This window comes from Cryptomeria japonica, chromosome 3 (genome assembly GCF_030272615.1).
Source record: "Cryptomeria japonica chromosome 3, Sugi_1.0, whole genome shotgun sequence".
NCBI classification, from domain to species: Eukaryota; Viridiplantae; Streptophyta; class Pinopsida; order Cupressales; family Cupressaceae; genus Cryptomeria; species Cryptomeria japonica.
In genome coordinates this window covers 371,630,084-371,654,730 of record NC_081407.1, presented here as the reverse complement: position 1 = coordinate 371,654,730, position 24,647 = coordinate 371,630,084, and the positions used below count along the sequence as shown (strand labels likewise).

The 24,647-nt window shown below is 40.0% G+C and overlaps 1 protein-coding gene across 1 annotated transcript in view; it reads left to right on the top strand.

Moving 5' to 3' along the window:
• Window positions 1-24,647, top strand: part of LOC131066336 (putative DUF21 domain-containing protein At3g13070, chloroplastic) — a 150,033-nt gene that overhangs the window by 95,062 nt on the left and 30,324 nt on the right. The window contains exons 12-13 of the mRNA XM_058001078.2: window positions 4,334-4,450; window positions 15,063-15,248. Of these exons, the coding sequence (XP_057857061.2) occupies window positions 4,334-4,450; window positions 15,063-15,248 (303 nt within the window). The remainder of the gene's footprint in view (window positions 1-4,333; window positions 4,451-15,062; window positions 15,249-24,647) is intronic.

Genomic DNA, 24,647 nt, shown 5'->3' with positions numbered 1-24,647 from the left:
CAATTCCTAATGAGATTGTGGATGTTAGAGAGAGGAGGTTGAGGAGTAGAGTAATTAAGGAGTATCTTATTAGATGGAGAGGCTTTCAATGGAGGATGCCACTTGGGAGGGTACACAAATTCTATAGCATCCAAATCTGCAATTGCTTGAGGGTGAGCAACTTCGGGAAGGGAGGATTGTAATGTCCCCTTTGGAGTAGTCCATAGTGACTAATTAGCCTATTTTATTCTCGTAGGCTAAAGTCAGGTTAAAGGGAATAATTTAATTTAATTATTTAATATTATTTGACAAAGTAAATTTTATGGGTAATATTATTTAATTAATTCAATAAAGTATTATTAAGTGAAATATTTAAAGGAGATTAATAAAGTCACTTTATCTCTTAGATTTAAATGAAATGTTAAAAGAGCAGGAATTCAAAAAGTTCTTCTAGAGGCTTTCAGGGAATGTTATAAAAGAATGTATTTGGAGCTCATTTGGCATGCTTGGATTATTTCTCTTGGATTTTGAGAGCTTCTTCAAGAGCCAAGCCGTAGGATAGAAACCCTTCAGAAATCGGTTTAGGTGGTGAAATTGTCCACTCTAGCTAGTTACAAGTGGAATCATTCAGGTTTCACATTTGCACTTAAATGATTGTGGTTAGAAATTTGTGAAGTCGTTTTGGAAAGACAAATTTGAGATATTGAGTTGCAATGGTATGAAATTATTCCAATCTCCTGATGGATGGCTTGCTATGAAGGTCAAGGCAATTTTACGAAGGGTTGAATGTGCTGCAAGGTGTGAGAATATTTGTGCCCTAGGCATAGGTTTGCCAACATTAATGTGTGCAAATTCATGCATCCTTGAATGGTGGTGTGAGATTCTATTTATTTCATTTGGGTGTCTGATTTTATTCCAAGAGTCCCATTTAAGGGGTTGATTCCTTCAGGAAAGACCATTGATTGTTAGGCGTGGTCTTCCATCAGCAGTTTGTGGGTTTAAAAGACAAATTTTGCATTTATTGGAAGAAAAACCAGCGACTTCCCAATCATATTGCCTAAGCGCTTTGCCTCCTTTAAGGGACATGAGTTCTTTCTTGTGTTGGACAGTTGACCATTAGCAATATTAAATAATTCACCAGTTGTGCGCTAGGATTGGGAATTATATTTCAGACTTGGTGCTCCTGTTTGTTGGATGTGGCAACACTTTCTATGGCGTGTGGGTTTGAATAGAGGTGTGAGCTGCGTATTCCTGGACGTGGGAATAGTTTTTAGTGCTGCAATATCACTTCAGATTGATACAAGGAATGTATGATGTTGCTATATAATTCTGAGCCATTCAATATATATTTGCAGACTGTTGCATATGTTGAAAGGTCAGAAATTGTACCTATGTTCATGTAAAATTTAGCAATCATTACAATTAAGGAAATAAGCTGTCATTTCAGTCTATATGTATTGTGAAACATTATTAAATTGTTTTGGTTCAGTCAATGTATGTTGTTTTTCCCTTTGAACAAAGAAATCTGCTCAAACACATATCAAACCAACACCATTACCCTTGCAAAACTGAACTGTGCTCATGATATCAAACAAATTATTGGAAGGGCAAAAGTTTTTGGTCAGATCTAGCAAGGGACTTTACAGGTTGGTCCTACACCTCTCTTATGGGAAGCTGAAGGTTATATTGTACAAAGTTACTACACAAGATCATTGAGGTGTTGTTGAGTCAACTAATTACGCTTGTTCATGTGAATGGCATCAAACAAACTCTAGTTGTGCTAACATCCAGAAGTACTACAAGGTTAATAATTTAGAGATCTAGCCTTTGCAAATTTGAGGTATTTCCACCCCAATCTTCCCACCAAGAACCTGCAAATAAGATATTCAAGTTTTTGTAAATAAATAATATTCTATTAAATTATTAAAACTTGTAATTTATAACTTGCAAGATATAAGGATTCACTTTTTCTTTCTTGGTGTTTAGGTCTCTCTTCCTCTTATAGCTAATTTAGAAGAAAACAACCTCCCCTAGCTGCCTTATACTGCCTTATAATTCTTCAGCTCTAAAACGATGAGGTCTCTCATTTGAACTGCAGGTGTCATCCTCTCAATACATGTGGATAGGCACTCTATAATCTCCACACTAGCATCAATGAAGTTATCAGAGAAGAACTTGGGTTGAGATAGTACCCTGTTGCATGAATGGGTTGGTGGAGTTGATTTTTCATCTGCAATCAATGATCTCCCAAATAGGGGAAAATCCATTTGCATCCCCCATGTAATAGTGTTGGATGGCCTCTTTGGCCCTATCCACCATTGCATTTTTATCGCCATCCACCAAGTGCAAAAAACTCACCAAGGAGGCTGGCTACCAGGGGATTTCCTTCCAACGAGTTGACTTGCGCTTGCTGAGTCCAAACCAGATGTGAGCCAGATGCCATTTTGGTATATATTAACCTACAACATTGATAGCAACAAAAAAATAGCTTAAGCATAGAGCTAAAGCTGTATATAATCATAAATTTACATTAACAACAGTGACAATAGTAGTAGTATAAGAACCAACAGGCACATCAATAAAATTAAGGGCCTAAACCTTATTAATAAGATACCAGTTAAACCTGTGGACCTGTGCTGGTTGTGTTAACATTCTTTAAGTTTTTAACTACTACTGAAATCATGCATAATTACAGCGTTTTTCTTGGTGCCTGTAGATCATATATGAATATAAGCTAATTGCTAACTATTAAAAAACAATACTTTTTTAGTTGGATCCTAAAAATAGTAAATTATGTTCTCTAAAACAAAAATGAAGGTGGCTACTAACAATAGCATTTACTTTATGTCACGTAGAACCCAAGCAGAGAGTAAACATATCAAGTGATCATGTGTTAGGTCTCTAAAATGAGTAGTATGATTGTAATATCAGGGAATCTCTAAGAAGGGTATCTAAATAACTGCAACATATAAGTTTTGTATTATGCTTTTTCTCTGATAAGGGTTGGGAAAATAGATATGCAGCCTTTTTTCATACAGCTTTGCAAGTATCTATGTAAAAATATGTACATTCTACCACCGTAGTGAAAATTTAGCAATTGTATTTGGTTTTGTTAAGAACCTTCAAGTACGTTCTGATTGCTACACCACGTCCAAATTCATCTCCAAGTTCATTGCAAGCAAAATTGTTCTCACAGATGTGAACTGTTTCCATTATTTTAAACACAAAAATTGTTCTTGTGGAGATTACTTGGTGATGCTAAATGAAACAAAAAAATTATGAAAGGAAAAAATAGGAAAAAAATTTCGAACTTACTTCTGTGTGCTGCTCTGCAAATCATTGTCGAAGATGATGTGTATTTTTTTGAGTTGACTGAGGCTTTTGTATGGAAAAACTTGTGTCAAAATCACGTTTTTTAAGTAATCCCGCATTTTCCCTATTTTTTCTGCCCTGTTTTGCCCAGATATGAGTTGGGACGATTTTCTGGCTAGTATTTTCAGGCATTCGCAAGTTATCGGCAAGTTTGTAGGAAAGTAATCGATCAGTTGTCAGTTTTCATGGGGTGCCTGCTAGTGAGTTAACTCGCTAGTTACTTGCTGGGCTAATAAACCTGCGAGTACTTGCTAGGTCTGTAATCTCTGTTCTAACCAAACCTCTCTAAAATTTGAAACTTAATTACAGAAAATACCTGCAGGAAGAGTATGGCCAACAAAGACCAAAAACAAACTTTATCAAACCATCTCAATTTTTATTCCACCCAAACCCTTCCAAAATCAACTCTTAGGAAAAAAACAAAAAAAGAAAAAGCTGTGTATGTAAACAAGATGCTTGGTCTTTGATGGATAGTAAAATGCTGGCCTTAATTCAATTCAGTTCATTACTTTTTTAATGTTTTAAAGGGATCAATTTTTGTATATGTACATCTAGGTGTTCATGTAATATGCCATGCTTGTTTCAGGTTAACAATTTCATTGCAGCATGAGTTTCCTAGCCTTTGTTAGGATATACAGTATTTTTGCTCTTGTTATATTTTTAACATGAATCTGAAGTCGGGCGAAGCATCAGATGTGAAAGATTGCCCTCCTCAAGTTGTAATCTTTCCGCTGTATCAAATATTATGTGTTTTTCATTGTCTGAACTCTTAAGAGGGTTTTCATTTGCTTACTTGCTGATCAGTAGTATTTAATCTTTTACTTGCTTGATTTGCCATTGTATCTATGTAATGTCTTAAAAAATTATGGAAGATTTTATATCTTACTAACCAGTAGCAACATGGAAACCATTCTTGCAGGAAGAATTAGAGAAGATCAAGTTCACCGAAAGGAATAATGCAATATTTTTGTTGTTAATGCAGGAAGAAATTCAAAATAAGACAGATTATATAGTGCAACGAGCTGAGGGTGTATATGATGTTGATGCAAATACATCTATTGAGGACCTTGAAGAGGCGTTGGGGGTGAAAGTAGCTGAGGTGTGTTGTTTTTCCTAATAAGTTTTTTCCCCATGAAAAAGTAACAATGAATGCACAGTACAAGATTGATGCAATGATCCTGTATAGGGAATTATACTCCAAGAGAAAAGTCAAAGCTAAACATGGTAAAGAGAAAAGAACAAGGAAATGGTGAGATAGACATCCTTATCCATGTCTTATCCCTAATCTCAATAGTCTTTACTTTTTCATAGGAAGGAAACGGTTCTTTGCATCAAATTCTATTGTCATAAAAATCGCGATCTTCATTTTCATCCTATGTCCAATCTTCTTGAAAATGGATCTATCCCTCTAAGATTAATTGTTATATCTTTGAAGGTTGATTGCTTGCTTTTGTGCTACAATTGTGTCAATTTCCAAATGAGGTTAGCTGTTTGTTTTATATGTTTCTCCTGGACTTGGTATTTATTTCTTCCATCCAAGAGGTATTATCTAGATCCTTGCAATTTTGAATTAAAAAAGAACATGGGGTATTAATTTAGAACAGCTGTCAAATGAAGCTTTCTTATGGAATTATTTAACCACAGAGGCTGTTTTCTATTCCAAACTACTTGTTGAGACTTATCAACCATCACTATTTACAGACATGGGCCCTCATTTCATATGTCACAAATAATCACTAGCGCCTATTTTGCATATATATAAGGAATAATTTGTACTTCCTTTTCATCAATCTAGTGTTCTGTTCTAATTTGTATATAAATTTGTAAATTATACAATGTACATGTCTTTTATGTGTGTACTTGGTAGGTACATAGCAAGTTGTACTGGAACCAAACTCTTGCCCTTGAACTTTGGTTTATTGGTTCAATTCAACTTTTGATTTGTGATCAGATTTGTTATGGTCGGTGGCCTATATTTAACTTGTTACAAGATTGAAGCAAACAGAAAGAAGCAGAAGTAAATCCCCAAAACTTTAGACCGATTTTGCAAGTTTGCCCAATTTAGATGCCAGATTTGGATATGATTTGTATCCAATTTGAGGGTAGGTGTAGTTTTGTAAGGAAAATGCATAAGAGCTGTGCAGGGGACTGTGGGTTCATCCCAAACAAACCTAGGCAAACCCAAAAAGAACTTGAGAGGATCTAAATGAACCAACATAGAGCATGCAATTATTTGACATGTTTTTTCCTTTTTGCTTTTTATTCATTTTGGGGGTTTAATTGAGATGGACCGAAATGATACACTAACCCTAAAATTCGCTTGTGAAACATTTTAAAGACCAAAACAAACTAGTTTTACCTCATTGTGAATGCAAAACATAGTGAAAATTAATTCTTGCTTGTTGTTGTACAAATAGAGTTGAAGATTGATAAGTGAAAGCATAGTTGGACTACTTGCGACTCAGCTCGACTCGCCAAACCCTTGGGAAAAAAACTCGGGAAAAACTCGGCAACTTAAAAACACACTTAAATTTAATAAAAATTGCATTTTTTTGTAAAATTTAATGACAAGATGCATCCAATGAGTCAATAAATGATAACACAAAAGAAACAAGCTGATTCTAGATATATTTAAATGCAAAGTGTCTACAAAATCGCATCCTCATGAGGAATGCTGATGGCTGCAAGCCTGAAAGCAATTTAGTAAATAGTTTTTATAAAACCAAAAGTAAATACATCATTACAAATTACAATTACAACTTCCTCTTCCCAACTCTAGCAAAAACCTGGGGAGAGGTAGAACTCGAGGGTCTAGTCCTAGAAGTCTGCAGTGGGCGTGACTGTGCTTCCTCGCTCGGTATGGCTGGCTCATCCTCCATCCTGGATGAAGCTATGTCTCCACCTGCTTCTAGCACTGGCAATGAATCCTCATCCTCTTCCACTTCCTCATCAATGTCATCTAGCCCAAATCCACCCCCCCCCTCCTCCATAGCCTGCCTCTCCAAATCAGTGATGTCAGTGTCGGAAAACAATGGAGGTTGCTCTTGTGATGTCCAATCACTGTAAGGATCTATATCATCCAAGTCAATTGGACCACCTTCTACTTCCTCTACCTTCCTTACGCACAATCAAAGATTATATTGCACGAAGACAAGCTCATTGAGGCATTTTTGCGCTAACTGGCTCCTCTTCTTCGTGTGGATTGCTTCAAACAAGCTCCAATTGCGCTCACAATTGGATGAACTGCAAGGCTGACATAAGACTCCGAGGGCAAATTTTTTGAGATGTGGGGTGTTTCCACCCCAATTTTGCCACCAAGCATCTACAAAATAAATAAAATGGAAAAGCTAGAAAGCAAAGAAAAAAGAGAAAACATAATTTATCAATCATTTTAGATCCCAAAATCCAAATGACAATTGTTATACTTGGGGTTTGAGTGGTTCTTCCTCTCCTAGCCAGCTCTGAAGAGAATAGCTTACCCCTTACTCCCTCATAATTTTGGAGCTCACTCACAATGAGGTCTCTCTCAACATCGGGTACCATCCTCTCAATGCATGTACTGAGGCCCTCCATGACCTCTCCATTTGGATCTGAGTAAGAACCCCCAAACCTAAAACGAGGGTTGAGGAAGTACCCTTCTGCATGAATGGGTTGGTGGAGTTGATTGTTCCACCTCCTATCAACAATTTCCCAAATGGGATCAAATTTGAGTCTATCCCCCTTGTAGTAATTTTTGATAGACTCCTTTGCCCTATCCATGGCCTCATAAAGATATCCCATTGGGGTTTTATCCCCATCCACCAAGCGGAGAACTCGAACCAAGGGCTCTGACACCTACAATTGAAAAATACAAATTACAAAAGGATTAAATAATGAAGTTACAAATTAGTAATGAGAGACTTGAATCAAGAATAATTAGAAATTAAAAATCAAAGTTTTGAAGTTACCTTCGCAATCTCTACAGCCCTTTGTGCAAATTGGTTGTCAAAGACTTTGCATGCGATAGCCTCTCCTTCTCCTTAAAGCTTCTTTGAATAAGGTGAGTTAAGCCATTCTCCACTCACAAACATTTGTTTCAAAGAAGTCAATGCAGCAAGAAGGCTTTGCAACGTCAAGAAAATCGTTGCAAACCTTGTGACACCAGCTCTCACCAAATCTTTCCCCTGGGTGTGCTGTCTCATCAAATTTAGGACCCAAGGGTGATTGTAAGTATATTTGGTGATCCTCCTTGCATCTTCCACAACTACAGTCACCCACTCAAGTTTTCTTATGTCCTCCAAAAGAAGGTCAAGGACATGTGCTGCACAAGGTGTCCAAAAAAGAGTGGGGTGCCTCTCTTGGAGGATTCTTCCTGCAAAAGAAGTTATTCCTAAGAAAGATGCAACCAAGTAAAACAAAACCACAACAAATGAAAATATTGCTAATGCCTAAAGTTGATAATTCAAAAGGATTCTACCTGTTGACACATATACTGTTGCATTATCTGTGATGATTCGCACCACATTCTCTACCCCCACCTCCATGACGACATGCTCCAACATTCCAGCCAATGTTTCTGCATTTTTCACCTTGCTGGAGGCATCAACAGATTTCAAGAACACTACATTGTCCTTGCAAGCAACCAAAAAATTGATGATGGTGTGGTTCTTGCCATCTGTCCACCCACCAAAAAGAATGGTGCAGCCATAATTTGCCCATTCATTTTTTTGTTCGTCCATCACTTCTCTTGCCCTAGCAACTGCATTTGTAAGCAACCTACAAGAGCAAAGTGAAATTAGGTCTTAGTACACAATTTTGATTTAATAGACAAAAAATCTAAAAAATAATTAAAAATGAAATCAAGTGGACTATGTAGTAATTTACTAACCTCCCACTCAAATCCTTGCGAGAAGGGGCCTTGTACCCCTTTCTTGAAACTATCATAGCGGTCACCAAATTCGGCCAATAAGGATTGTCCGCCACATTGAATGGAGTGTTATTGAAGTACCAAAAATCAGTTGCTGCAATGTTGGTTTTCTCATGTACCTCCCTATTCCATCCAGTGGCCTCTAATGATGGTTGTGCTCCAGGTGTGTTCCTAGGCACAAAATAATCACCTATGGACGCTGATCGTGATGATGCAACAACACCAGGTACTCTACTAGAGGAAACAAAAGCGATCGGTGAGGTGGTGGTGGGTTTGCGGATACGTGGGCCACACCGAGAGCCCACTATGCCCTCAAGTGCTTCTTGTTCCTCTTCAATGTCAATAGAAACACCTTGAGATTCAGCTATGGCTGATCTCATGGCTAGCTTTGCCCTCTCCCTTTGCAATTTCTTCTCTTACCCAGCTGCAAGTAGGGCATTCATTTGTCTTTTTATTTCTTCATTGGTCCCAAGGCATGGTCTAGCATCATGCCTGTTGAAAGATCCGTGATTATAATTCTGATCCAAACTGCTGAATGTTTCCCATTTTGGTACTTTGACCAGCGAATGTGTTTTTGGATTTTTGTAAGTTTTTGGGGTTTTGACAACGCATAAAGGAAATAACAGTGAAATACTAAGTAACTACAACACAATAATTTAACAGATTTCTGAAATCAATTATTGCAAGATATTAATGAATTACAACACAATAATGCCAAATATGGCGTACCAGAGGTCCAACGTCTTGCCTGGAAGGCTGCTTTATTAGCATAGATGAGTCTAGGTGCTTCTATAGGAGCTATCAATGAGCCCTAACTGCTCCCATGAGTTTATTTCCTCTACTAAATAATTACCGAAAACAAATCTTACATAAATAGACTAGATTGTTGCTGTTTCCTTCAAACCCCCAGGAGAATTCACTGAAAATGTAAAATTTTCCACATTGATCTGCTCATATTTCTCTCATGTGACATCATAAGCCTGAAAGAATGATATCAATCCTTATTCCTACTGCTGACAATGAGATTTGTACAAAAAGTTCCAAGTAAAACCCTTCAATTTATTTTTAATGAATCCCAGGCAAGAAGGGATGGTACGGCTGGCTCTGGGTGATGTAATTTTGCCTTTTGAATGTCACAATCTGCTGGAAAATGTATGGAAACTGCCCAGATCAGATGGATCAGACCTGACAATGCTGCAAATGGTGACTTCCTACTGTAATCTGACACCAATCCTCAAATGCTGGTCAAATAGTGCTACCATGGGGATGCTAGTGGTGTGGGTTTCCGTCCACACAAGCAAATACTGGAAGGGTTTCGTCCTCCAATGGCTGCATATGCTGATACGGGCTACTGCAAGCTTCCAAAATCAAGAAATGCCAAAAAAAATAATGAATCAAAAAGTGTCTCCAAAAATCCATGACTTCCTCCTTTATTCACCTTTACCCTAAACATATCACAAAGGCATCTCCCAAAGATTCCATTGGAATCTCTCTCTCTCTCAAACTTGGTGCCTAGCTAGGAGGGTGAATTCATCATGATAAAAGTTACCACCTTTTAAGTTATATTATTTGCCTAGGGAATCGAACCAAGGGGTGAAATTAAGTTGCGACTTAAATAAGTTACTTTTATTAATATTTTCTATTTATAGAAAAAGTAACTTATAATCTTTTATAAGCTTTTATTAGCTTATAATATAAACTTTATTAAATAATTCTTCACTAGGCTCCAATAATTGACTAATTATAGCTCCTCCTGGTGAATCCAACATCTCCTAACCCCATCATTTGTCTGCGGAGATAACTAACAAGCAAATCTAGATTCTTGAGATATCACTAGAAAAATGGGGACATTACACCTGTTTATTCCTGCAAGGTGGTATTTGAGGCGGTTGATGCCTCCATGAAGTATTTTCTCACACTTTATGCATATAACTAACCCAGGATCAGGTCCCTCATAGGCATACCTCCATGCCCCATCTCTAGCACCTTTAGGATGGGTGCCTATATATCCAGATGGGCATGGATCTAGTGGCCATTCCTCCCTTGCCATGATTAATGCTTACTTAACCTACACATATAAAGTGAAAAAAAAAAGTTAACATTTTAGTTAAACAATTTAGCAAACTATCTACATTAGTTTAAATAAATTTAGACATCATTCAAAGTTTTTTTTTAAAAAATATTAGGGTTTGAATTTTTTTTTGAAAACTAGAGATTCTTCAAAAAAATTGTGAAAAATTCAACAAAACTTTTCAAATCTAGTTTTAAATCTTGTGCAAATAACTTAACCACTCTCCAAAATCTTCCTGTGTATGCTCTTAGCTTGTTCAAAATCCCCTCAAAGTTTGCAGAAGCTATTGAAAGAATCCAAAAAAAGTTCCTCTGGTCGGGTGTGGAAGTTAAAAACAGAATCCCCCTTATTGCCTGGAATAACATTTGTTCCCCTAAGGCCTCAGGTGGGCTGGGCTTAAGGAACATTGGTTCTATGAATAAAGCTTTATTAGCCAAGCAAATATGGAGATTCAAAGGGGAGGAAAGAGAATGAAACTCTATTAGGAAAAACAAATATCTCTATATGCAACCTTCTGAGGAAGAATTCTTTGACAACTCTTTCTCTGTTGATGGATCTGCCATTTGGAATGCCGTGCAATCTGCTAAAAGCTGGGCTGCTACTGGCAGAACCTGGAACCTTGGGGATGGGAGGAAAATAAGATTTTGGGAAGATAGATGGATCCTAGATAAACCTCTGGAGGAAATTCCTATCCTCAAAGATTGGAAAGACAGTTTCAAATGCAGGTATGGTGAAATGGTAAGAGATTACTGGAGAAATGGGGACTGGATTGACTTTAGCCAGCAGTGTCCGGATCTCAAGTTCCTTCAGATTGCTCTCTCTGCTAAAATCCCTAGAGACAACAAAGATGACATACTGATATGGGGGGAAACTCTGGATGGGAAATACTCTGTTTCCTCTGCTGTAGCTATTCACAATGTCCCGGTGGAAGATATTCCCATCTGGGCTAAAGTTTGGAATAAGAAATTAGTTCCCAAAGTCAACATCTTCTTTTGGATTTTCATCCAAAATAAGATATTAACCCTGGATAATCTTCATAAAAGAGGCATTATTTTTCCTAATAGGTGTTCTCTTTGTTGCAGGGAAGAAGAGACAGCTTGCCATATTCTCAATCAATGCTCTTTTAGCTAGAATATCTGGAAAATTATCCTTTCCAGGTGGAACCTGAGCTGGGTCTTCCCGAACTCTCTTGGTGACACTTGGCTTCAATGGCATTGTCCTAACTCTAATCCTAAAATTGTGGAGACCTGGAGACTTACTCTGCCGATTGTTATTTGGAATATATGGAAAGAGCGCAACAACAGGATTTTCAGAGATAAAAGGGCTATTCCTGAAGTGGTTGCAGATAAAATCTTTAGGAGTATTTTTGAATGCCTCTATTGTACTGATTAGGGACTTGCTGCTAAAGATGATTTCAAAGACAGGTGGAAACTTTCTACTACTACTACTAGCAAGGAGAAAGGCAGAGAAGGTCTTGTCTGGTATTTTCCCCCGCAAGGATGGATTAAGGCTAACTTCGATGGGGCTTCTAAAGGGAATCCAAGTAAAGCTGGATATGGGGGCATTGTCAGGAATTTGCTGGAAGTTGTCTTAAGGCGGTGGCTGGTCCTCTGGGGAATCAAACTAGCCATTTTGTTGAAGCCTCTGTTGCCTTGAATACCTTAATTATAGCCAAAAAGCTTAATTATGATAAAATTTGGCTTGAGGGGGATTCACTTAATATTATTAAGTGCTTAAAGGGGGAATCAGAGCCTTCTTGGTCTATTGAGAATATCATCATGAAAGCTAGAGAGATCATCACCAGTTTCAAAGAAATTATTATACAACAGGCCTTCAGAGAGCAAAACAGTGTTGCTGACTGTTTAGCGAATACTGGAGTTAACTTTGACTCTCAAATGATTTGGCATGAGGATGACCTCAATTTAAATATTAAAGAGATCCTCAAAAAGGATCGTTATACGAGGAGAGAAGGACAATTAAATCATGACAAGTAAAAAGCATCATTTACGCCTTGCTGGAAAGGCCATCATCACCTGGCATTGCAGTAGATCTCCTACTATCTCCAATAAATCGCCACACGCTTTGTGAGTTACTCAATGCAAAAACTTAAGCAACATCGGGAAAGAAGGTTTCAATTTGCAGAGAAACAAAGCAGATAGCCCGCAACCGAAAATGGGAGGAGACCTAAGACGCAAAGAACTTGACAACATGTCGACCTGGAAAGTAATGCCAAAAGTCTGGGCGAAACTGGAGAAGGGCTCTCTTACCAGCTTCATGGAAAAGCTTGAGGACTATGACAAAGGTAGGGTTAACTTAGCTGTTTCCAAGATTTCCGAAAACTGGTCTAATGGCTCTTTTAAACTTTATGGATTTAAATTTAAGCTGGACGCTGGGCTTATTTCAACTGTGACTGGAATGCCCCACACTGGGCTTAACTTCTTTCAAGACCTCAAGGTCTCCAACAATGCGGTTAACCTGTTCCCGCGGAAAGAGAAAGAGCGGGCTAAAATAGGCAAGGCTACCGGGGGCTACTATGAAGCTGCAAACATCAAGAAGTTGTGGGGCTAGGTCCTGAACGCAATCATGGAGTATATCACGGTTGAAGGCTGTTTCTCCAGGGCCCACACCTACCACTTCGTGCTCTTAAACCATTTTAGACACGACAAAAAGGAGTCTCTGCCCTACTACCTTTTTCGGTCCCTTTTCCAGGTCCCTCAACAAACACAGGACTAACCCTTCTAGCCCGATTCTCCACTGCGGGCTCCTGCTGCTCATCTATGAGCATTGCAAAACCCTCGCTCTGCAGGAAAATAAGTGGATTTCCGCTTCCTCGGGTAAGAGAAAGATGGAAGAGGGAGAAAGTAGCAAAGAGAAGGCGTCTTCCAGCAAGAAAAGGAAAAGTGCCCTCGGGTTGGAAACAAAGGACATTGTCAAAGAAAGCAGTGGTATGGAGACGGACGAATCTAACGGTGAAGACAGCTGGAAAGAAGAGGAGCTGGGCAACGAGGAAGAAAGTGGAGATTTTGAGCCTGGTCAAGATAGCCCTATTCTAAGCGATCATCCTGGTAAGGACAATAGCCATCTGCTTGTAAAGGGTTTCGGGGCCCCTTCAAAACCTTCTTTTTCATTAATCAAAAACTTAGAAAGGATTTAGACTACTTAGGAATCATTTCTAATTCATCTAAATGGAACAAAAAATAAACAAATTGTTTTAAAAAAGCATAGAAAAAAATAAAAAACTAACTTGGGAATCTGATTTTCCTTGAAAAATCACCTTCAAATCTACTTGAAATGAGCAAGAATAGTTTGAAATCTCCTTGCTGGTCACTCTTCCCCCTTCTCACCAAAAAACCCAGCTGAAAAAATGAAATGCAATGAACTTTTTGACGTTTTTTTGTTTTGTGCTGGTGCGGCCGAGTTTTTGGCTCGGACTCGCTGAGTTTTTGCCAAAAACTTGCCAAAAAATCGGCGAGTAGAAGTGGTAACTACTCGCCTGGCCCAAAAACCCGGCGAGTAGTCCATCTATGAGTGAAAGTTCCAAAGTGGATGGAGTGCTTTTCCCACATGTGTGCAAGAAGCCCATTTGCTGCTAAGAAAACCATAGAGGAAGATTTTTGAAAAAAAGGTAAAACCTTTTTCTTTTATTTTTTTCTTAATTTATTTTTTTTGCATTTTCATTTTAGAGACAAACTTGCTTGTTTTGTAACTTTGTTTTCAACTTCTTGTTTTGATTTCATTGTTTTGTGAACGTATGCTTACAACAGGAAACCTTTATTCAACTCAATCTGAACTCCGACTCATGTTTTCAGTAACATTTTTAAATAACTTTGTGAATGATTTATTTCTGAGTTTTTTGATTGTGTCCTTATACAAAACTCCCTTTTTATGGAGTTTTTTTTTCGAATGCACATTGAAAATAGAAACAACTCACTAGCATTCAAGACCACTAAATTATTTGTCCTCGACTCACCTGATTTCACCCTCATTTCCTTGGCTTTCATGTGTTGAATCTTTCATCTTTGTAAATGTCTTTGCTTTTCTTCATATTCTTATCCCCTCTCTATTTTCTCAAAGTCACCATAGTGTCAAGTTCAACAACTCCCAAATCTCAGTCAATCTCCATGTCTGTCTTTAATAGGGTGCATTTGAATCTTTGTTTAATTTACTGGCCCTGGGGTTTCCCAATTTTAAACATTTTGATACTATGTAAGCGTTACATACAATGCAAACACGCATTTAACATGTAAAGAACAAATAAAATCTTTGTTTTACTCAATATATTGTAAACATAAAAACAATGCCTAACTTTTTCTGGATCAGTTACCAGAAGAAATGATTTACCTAACTACATCATTCTGATAGGTACATATCTACATGACATTAATATGCACTTTATTATGATATCAAATATAAACTAAATTATACTAATGCTAACTGTTGCCTTAATTATAAAGCATGATGCTTTGATATGCCCATAAAAATGAAAGTATTACCTATAAGAAGTTCATTTGAACAATCCAGCTGCTGATTCCAAATTTTTCTGTGTTTCCAGAATGAGATCCACTAGAAGGATGTTACTTGTGTCCACTCTCGCCTCCATAGAAAGTCTCTCCCTTCTGTTCATTGTGCTTACTTTTAAACTTATTATAACTCTGGTCATGGTCAAGATATGTTTAAGGTTTTTGCATTTACTGTAAGCTAAATGTTGTTTGTTTGTGTTTGTTTGTTTTGCAGGGTCCGTATCAATATGAGACAGTTTCTGGTTTTGTTTGTAGGGCTTTTGGATATATTCCACGAACAGGACAGAGCATTGATATAGTTCTTGACAAAGGGAATCTTGAAGAAAGTGAAAATTTTGGAGAGAACGGAGTGCATCAGGATGAAAACCAACAAGAAAAGTTTCAGAAATATAAACTGGAGGTTTGCTTTTTCATAGACAAGTTTTTAGATATATATGACATATCATGTAAGTAATCAATAATTAGTTGTTTGGTTATGTTAGTATAAGAGATAAGCTAGCTTGTAGGCAAGTTGTGGAATCATGTTTGTGTATGAATTTCGACTACTTCAAAAACTATATGCTCTAGAAACAGATAGCTCGCTTGTATAGTAAAGCTAAAAATCTTTTAGAATCCCTTTAAACTATAGAAGCATAAATTGGGAAAGAATCGGGAAAATTGCAAAAAATCACGAACTGGCAAAATTCTTGATTTTTTCCCTCTCATTTTGTTGATTGTCAATTTTGACCTGTTTCCTCTGATTTTTGCTGGGTTTTTAAAATTTAATTGCACGATTTATTAGGGTTTCTACCTGCAATTTCCTGCAGAATTTGTTTGCACAGTTTTTGGCAGAGTTTTCTACGATTTTTTGGTGGAGGCTTTTGGTGATTTTCGTTAGAGTTTCTTCTAACGTTTTTTTTTTTTCCATCCGTCTAGTGAATTAGACCCAAAAATGGCAACAACCTCGGTGAAAGAGAAGCAAAATCAAGCACCATGGCTTGGATGAAGGGGACAAATGTTTTCCATTTTTCTAATTTATAAAAAATCTTATATTTATTATATTAAATAATAATATAATACAATAATATATAATAATCATAATATATTATATAATCAAAAAATATAACTATAATAATATAATTATATAGATTTATTGTTAGTTAACACTTAACATATTTGTCTTCCCAAAATAATTATAAGAAAAGCTCAATATGCCCAGCATGAAAGACAAGCAAGAAACTGACAGTTGGAGAGATTGCTAATTAAATCAGCAATCTTTCTCTGAATTTTAGAGGTACAGCTCCCTCATGATCTAATTCTAATTTTCTGGGGTATGCTTTTAACCAGAAAGCAGGAAAGGGAAAGGGACAGTGCTCTCCCACATTGCCAGGAGAGTAGAACTTGGGATGAGTCTAACAATTGAGAATATGAACAACACACAATTTGCCCACGGTGCAATTAATTGCATGGAAAAAGAAGAAATGCAATGTAAATAAACTAAATACTGAGTATGTAGAATTCAAAGTCTCTACACCACCCATTTTAACCATGCCAAACAAATGAGAACCAAGTGAAACTGTAGCAATTCAAAGCTTACTTCCAGCATAAAAGAGTATAGCAAACTCAAAGTTTTGATATATTTATTAATTCATTCAAAAGATATTTGAAATATGGTTCAAAGTCCATCCACACTACAAAACATAGCTAATCATCCAAAATATTACTGTACCTTTTCTTCTCTTCCTTTTTTCTTACATTCTAATCTATCTTCTACTTATTTATAGCTAAAGGCCCTTTCCGTTTTCAAGAAACGGTTCTTTAAAATAACGGTCTTGAAAACGACCGTTTCGAACAAGTTTTTGAGCAAAATAAACAAAATTACCAGATAAACCTCATCACAAAATTTTAATCATTAAAGGCTACCAATTTCATGCTTCCTCTTCATCGGGCATCGGGTTCTGACTTGCAATCTGACTATCAATCCTTTCCGCTATTGTCTCCTCTTCAATCAACACCCAGAGGACCACTGTGAATTCATCTTCATCCTGTATGAGTGCCCAAGCAAGGTCACTCAGATCAAGGAGAATATCATCTTGCAGGTGTTCTACATCTGGCTGGATCATAGGACCTTTACCTTTGAGCACCATCCTTAGTGCTGTTTGAAAAACTAATTACCAGGAATCTTCTTTGCAGTGAGTTCTTCTTGTAGACGTTGTTTTGTGGTTCTCAGGCTGCTCTGTGATTTTTCCTAATAGAACGATAGTTTTTCTATATTCGCCAAAATCAGTTCACTGTTTCCATGCAAAATACCGCAATTCTCGGATGATATTTCCTTGTTCACTTTTTGGTCGATTTAACTCTGGATTCTCAAATGGCAGCTCACCATCATAGGGCAAGACCATTCTAATAGAGGGAGCTCATGATAGCATACGTTTCTTCAACCAGTTTCAAAGGTGGTGTATTAAATTTGGTCAAGAAGAAAGATAATATCAAGTGTTACCACACATGTTGCCACCTTTATGTGTCCTCAACTGCTTAACCTATCATTAATGATGGCACTTTGTGTATCTCTTTCTGATTTGTTTCTTGGAGGGTGTGCGTCACATGGTGGCAAAACAAACTGGAGTTGGTAATGGCAGAGGCGATTGCCTTTACCGTGTAGATAAACTTAATCAATTTCCGTCGGCGATTAATTATGACTCACCCCTTGTCAATACTCATGTCACCACCTTAGCAATCTTGCTCTATCAACCTTTAGGTCATGTTCTTGAGAAATGCGCTAGCTTCTAAGTTAGGTATGTGGCTTCCCCTTGAAGATTTCATGAATCACCGAATCCGACGACGAAACAAAGCGTGTCGGGGAATTGGACGGATTCACAACTTTCGAATTGGTTTAGAAATCAACTAGAAACCCGACCTCCTATGAGTCCTCGCGGAGAGTTATCGGCCTTTTGTGAGTTTCCCCAACCATGTCGGGTGGTCGGGAACTGACGAAACCTTAGAATCTCGCTACAAGGTTCAGAAAATGCAAGGGACTGGCGACTAAGTTTGAAAATGCATAAAAGCCGTGACCCAGGATTCGGGTTATTAAAGCGAATAAAGGGGGACCCTAAAGAAAAACCTCAAGACATGGAAAGACTTGTGACATGGTGGTAAAATATAAATTTCATGGATAACAAGTATGTTAAATTGGCACTAAGGGGGCCAAAGCCAAAATACAAAAAAAAAATTTACATAAATGATAACCAAAAGACCAAAATATTGCCCTAATCAAATGTAACTTCCTAGACCTACGTATTTGATTCGTCAACCTCTTCCATCTCTAGCTCAGCAAGGCCACTTGGCATGGTAGGGAGAGACAATAATTGAGTTTTGCTAGCTGCTCTTGATGTACCCACTACTCCTTTAGCAATGCAATACACCTTACCACCTACAATTTGCAAGCTTCCTCATCCTCCCCAACCTACCATATTAGGAATGGGATCTAGGGCCCATTGTAGTGCAAAATGAGGCATGACCTGCAATGTCCCCATTTTTGGGTTCTCTTGCTTTGCAGTTGGCACTCACCTTCTGGGTGTGTGTTAGCTTTATCATAGTGGTTATTTGATGCTACCACTGATCAAAGGGCACTTTTTTGAGTTTATTTTCAGCTTTTGATGTGCTCTCCAAGATTCTTGGAGAGAGCATCTATTTATAGTAAGTCGCCCAGTCAAGTTCGATTATCATCTTTCATCATCGGTATCACTCCTATGTAGTCAGTTTTTTATTCTAATGCATTTTGACTATTTTCGGTTTTCATAACTTAGGTGTAATTTTGAGCTATATTTAATTAATTTTACTAAGCTTGTGATTTTAATTAGAATAATTGAACGGGAGTCTCAATATAATAGTTTTTTCGGAAATTTTTAAATGTTGGACATGTTGAACATTTTGTCATTGATGTCAAAGGGTATTTGCCAAGGCTTTTTGTCAAGGCTTCCGAAAAGAGAATTGGAATGGAATATTAGTTACGCTACTGATTTTATTTGAGCTGCTTGCTTACTTCGGCGTTCTGCCTGTATGCTTGAGTTGCTTGAATGTGTGCTTGAGCTGCTTGAGCTACTTGGTTGTCAACTTGAGCTACTTGTCAGCTACCTGCTTGTGTGCCATGCCATTGTAATGTCCCCTCCTTAGCCAATTCTGCTTACAAGGTTAGTCTATTAACGGTCCTCCTAGACTAACAAGTTGGATAGAGGACCCAAGCAGGTTGGTCTCTGTGTACATGTGTGAGGAGGGTCTTTCTTGTTTTGCCTGAGCATTAAACTAATCACTCCAATTGAGCTACTTCGAATTTCATAATCTCCTCTTGGGTCACCCAAAAAAAGTTTATAATATTAAGTTTCACCCTTCCTAAGTTCTTATTTCTAGAGAGAGTGAATGGGGAAGTGTGAGATAAAAAAGTTGGTTTAAGTGATAAAGCATATAACCCAAAGTTTGCACTTCTAAGTGGGATATTATAATGTGAAAAGGTAATCAATATTAAATCATTAAATCTGATTGAAGTGCTAGGGTTCAACCCTAATTAGGACAACTTTGGAAAGTATTAAAAGGCAAACTTAGGGGCAAAGTTATTATGTTGATATTATTTTCTCTTTCAGGACTCCTTTGAGCTGCTGCACACCTACAACTGTGACAGACCAGCCAAGGGTGTGAAGAGAGAAACTCTACTTCAGGGGTTTCCTTTGGGCTTATGGTGAATGAGTTTTGAAGTTTTATGACCTCCTCTTTGCTTGTGAGAGTAGCTGTACCATCTTGGGAGGGATTAGCAACATGTTTTGAAAGCCATCTTCACACAAGGTTTATCTCAGCACATTGAGGCAAAACTGTGAGAAGACAAGGCAGCGATTAGGACTTTGGAGCAGCTAAAGGAATGGTGTTGGTGTCTGAGTGAGGTGGTTGTGTGCTAGCTGAAGTTCCATCTACAACACCTTGGAAGTCATTTCAGACACATACTTCTTTCTAATCAGTCCTTTATTAGTAGGCAATCAATCTCCTACACAACAAACCAGTTTGGGTGAAGTTTGCAGCAATTAAAGAGGTCTGGAAACCATTAAATCAGATTTATATCAGACTGTACAGACTGAGGATTTGGAGCTCATAAACTATTCCTACTCAAGGGATAACCTCCGCCTATGTATTGCAAACCCATTGTCCCCAGCAAACTACCTTATGACAGCGATCTGGAGTGAAAAAGATCAGATTTCTGTTGGTGGCAATATTGTACACGGAAAATAAAACTAGTTAATTAAGTTGTAATTGTGTTGGTTAGTTGGCAACCGAGGGGTGGTAGTTGCGGTGCGACGGTTGGCGCTCGCACCCCCTCGGCATCTTTATATACTTCCGAATGTAACTTATGTAGGACAACGATGAATGGAATAACATCTCTTATACTTGTTTGATATCTATGGCGTTATTATTCTGCATTACGTGCTTTATCTGTGTACTTTAAGTTATTCACCCGAGAGGGTAAACATTTGGCACCATTGCCTAGACGTACTCGGGAACGGAAAACGCGGATGGCGCACGGACACAATGGGCCTACCCGTCGATGGGATTAACCCAGAGGCCAACGACACGCAAACGGAACAATCGTCGTGGGACGCAGAGCGTGATGGCAAGAGGCGAAGGGGAAATTGAACCCTGTAATAATCCTGACACAATGTTGAGATAAATTGTGGCCGAAAGGAAAAATAATAAAAGTTTTTTTTTTGTGTACATGGCGTGTGCTTGCTATGTATGGAAGTGATTTATGCCCAATGTATTAAATAAAGATAGAAATAAAAAAGCAGAAACGAACGAGTGGGAGGCCGCACAGAGGGCCTTGATTTTGGAGCAGCAAGTAGAACGTAGACGGAGGTTGTGGCAACTTGTCGAAGGACACTTGCCGAAGGGTGGCCCGAAGGGAACCACGGAGGGTGCACAAGCCGAGGGAAATTTCTACGCGTCGCCAGAACACCGTAGGGTGCGGAGCCACGAAGAGTTTCTGGAGGAAACAAGGTTAAGGAGAGATCTAGTCGAAGAGACCCGGAATCGGTTCAGAAACTTATCCCTTACACCACAAAGTTAGGATCACCAAAGGGAGCCAGGAGTGGGCGCAGGTGACAACGAAGGGGAGGATAACCGTACGGTAGGTGCCACACTCGGCAGGCAAAACACCGTAACTCCAGTCACCCACGCAGGACACACCACCGGCACCGGAGGGAGCAGCGCAGGGGCCCAGACACAGCCACAGCCACCTCCAGGAAGACGACCCCCATCGATGGGGAGTAAATAGAAACTGCCGAAGTTCAATGGTGACGGGAAGGAAGATCCCGTCCGCCATTGTCGAACGTGCGAAACCATATGGTCAGCGAATGGTGTTACCGACCAAAACGAATGGGTAACATAGTTCCCAGCAATTTTAAGGGGAGTGGCCATAGACTGGTACTCAGACATGGATAAGGCCAAAGTCGGCACATGGCCTGACCTGAAGAAGGAATTTGGGATAGAGTTCCGCCTCCTGAGAGATGACAACGAAATAGTCGCTGAGATCTATGGAACGAAGCAGAACAAGAACGAGACTGTCCAAGCCTATAGTCGGCGACTGAAGGAACTATTGGGAAAAATGGAGAGTCAACCAGCAAATGGGTTGAAAAAGCGATGGTTCGTGGAGGGACTAAAGCATTCCCTTCGAAAGAAGATGAAAATCGTTCCACCTACATCGTACGAAGACGCATACAATAGAGCGATGGATCTCGAGAGCGAGACCAAGACATCGAAGAAAAAGAAGAAGAAGGATAGCTCGTCCGAGCAGGATGACTCGTCACAGGAAAGCAGCAGCGACAGCGAGGCTGGCAAACGGGTGCAAGTGCTCCAGAATGACATGGAGCAAATGAGGAGGGAATTCAAAACAATGAGAAGCACCGGTCGAACCGAAGGGGACATATGGTGCACTGAGTGCAAAGAGGAGGGGCACACAAAGGGTACTTGCCCAAAGAAGGCATTCTACGAGATTTGCCAAGTGATGGGACACTCCACCAAGGAGTGCCCATACAACATGAAAACCCGGAATACGCAAATGAACTAGGTGTTGTTCACGGAGGAGGCCACAACGTCCACACCAGCGAGTACGGGCCAACAAGCGAACAACAATGCAACCTCGGGAGGCTACCAAGATAACCGGTGGGGAGGACAAAACAACAATAACAACAATAACAACACAAGGAGCTGGATCCAATACGACTCCAAAGGTCGACCGATGGTACAATGCAGAGCGTGGAGCCAGTGTGGGCACTTCGCCCGAGACTGCCCGAAGGGAGAGGCCACACAATATTTGTGCAAATGGTGCAGACCAGGAGACCACGAAGACGCCACCTGCTCGAAGTCCGGCGTCAACTTGCTCAATGTCGAGGAAACCAAAGAAGAGGAAGTGCTGGCCGTAACCCGCGCCCAAAGCTAGACACGCAATGTGCCCAGACCCGGAGATGGAGAAGCGAAGGGCACAGGAAGCACAGGAAGAAATTGAGAAAGAGATACGAGAAAGGTCGAAGGCAAAGGGTACGGCGAGTACTTCCAGCCAACCGGAGGCGGAGGATGCTATACTAAATCAAATTTTTAAATTAAAACTGGAGGTGCCTGTGAAGGTACACGACCTCCTCCAGATGATGCCTCAATTACAAACGGCGTTGCTGAATAATCTCTCCCAACCACGCACCAATACCAACCACCGCACAGATGTTCCTGGGGGGTCTGCAATAGACCCCATGCTGCTGGCAGTTAACACTGGAAGGAACCCGACCATTGTGGAGATGGGTATCCTTGGCACCATTCTAACCAATACCATCGTCGATGGTGGATCTGGAGTGAATGTTCTTCCAAAAGAAACCTGGCGAAAGCTAGGGAAGTCGACGCTGTGGCCATCTACATTCAATCTGCTCGGAGCAGATCAGCATGGAATCAAACCCATTGGAACACTGATGGGCCAACAAGTTACCATCGGGACGCAACCCTTCATACTAGACTTCGTGGTAATCCCACTAAAGAAAAAGGGGTATGATGCGATCTTAGGCAGAGGGTGGCTGGTTACAACAAAGGTGAACCACGACTGGAAAAAGAACAACCTTTCTATGGAGAAAGGGGGGCGGAAGTACACCATTGATCTGAGGACCCAGGTTGTTGACGAGGAACTGGCATCATCTTCGGAATCGAAGGATGAAGGAAAAGGCGACCTGAGGAACGAAGGACGAGGCTGCAGGGAGCCCAACGACAAAGGGATTCTCAAACTAGGAGAGTGCTCCGAGGATGAGATAGGGTCAATGAATGGGCTCTTCCATTGGCAGATGGAGGATTATGAAATGTTCCAGAGCTACAAGCTCAATGTAGAGGAACCAGAGCAAGTAACAGAGGAGGTGTACCTGCCAGAATACATAGAATATTGGAAGGGAGACGCCCCAAACCTCGGTGACGTAGATAATCCGAAGATCAATTGTGTTGGCAACGATTGGAACCTTGTGTGGAAGGCCGCAGCCTTCAAAATCTTTATTCTTCTTCTTCTTCTTATGTACAGGAAGGAGACCGTGGTCCCTGTAGAATTTGTGGTTCCAAGTCTTTGGATGGCCATCGAAAATAGACTTGCCACCAACGGGTCCAAATTGAAACCCTACCACAAGAAGGGCGCAGGGGACTCGAGAGGCCGGAAGGACACCCGAGAGTCCGGAGGGGGACCCGATAGGATGGAAGGGGACTCGAGAGGTCGGGCAGGCAACTTGAGAGGCACGGGACCAACGAGGGAGACTCTTGGGCGAGGAAAACCGAGGAGGATGAAGGGCGATCCCAGAGACAGGGGACCCGAGCCGAAGACTCTCTAGACAATTAAATTAGGAAATTGAAAAAAAAATAAAAAATTTACGGCCGTACGGGTCCGTACAACAGTTGATCGTACAGCTTGAAAAAAAAAAAGGGGAAAAAAAAGAAATTCATGGTGGAGCCACCGTACGGTAGCACCACCGTGCGGTGGAAACCACCGCTGGCGCAAGGAATAAAGGCGCGAAGAAAACGCAAACACACACGCAGCCCCCGCACAAACAAACACACAGTCGTACGGTGGAGAGGTGTTGACCGCACGGTAAGGTGGCCGTAAGATTGGAGGTGCCAGTGCTGGTGTTTACCGCACAGGAAGGTGGCCGTAAGATTCGAGGTGCGCTAGTGCTGTTGTTGACCGTACCCCAGTTTATTTTTGAGCTACAGTACACTTGCTGGAGTTGGGCAAAGGGCATTAGAGATGTCAAGGGAAGTGTTGTGGTTGTCCGTACTATGAGAAAGAAGCCTGCAGCTAAGCATTGGCGGGGAAGCCATAAGCCGTAGAGGGAGACGGATTTGGAGGTTGGGAACAAACAGAGTTTGAGGGAAGGCATTGCAGGTCCGCACAGTTGTATGACACCAAGGAGTTATTCAGTTTAGTTATTAGCCTTTGGGGAGTGTGATGGAGGATTTGAGGTGTCTCCTAGCCTTTGTGCCAGCGGGTTGTGGCCACCTCCAGGCAGGAATGGTATGCTTTGAGGAACTTGGAGTATGTCTCGACTGGACATGAGGTTGCCTTGGTGGATGCAGAGAGGGCTCGGGAGGAGCTGACCACTAGGTTGGAGGCAGTACTAGTGTGAGACTTAGCTCAGCGTACCCAGGAGTTGGATGCCGAGAGGGCAACGTCCGTGGCTATTGAGGACAAATTGGCTAGGGAGACAGTATCATTTGAGTAGCAGTTGGTGGAGGCTGAGACTGAAAAGCATGTTTTGCAGACAAGTTT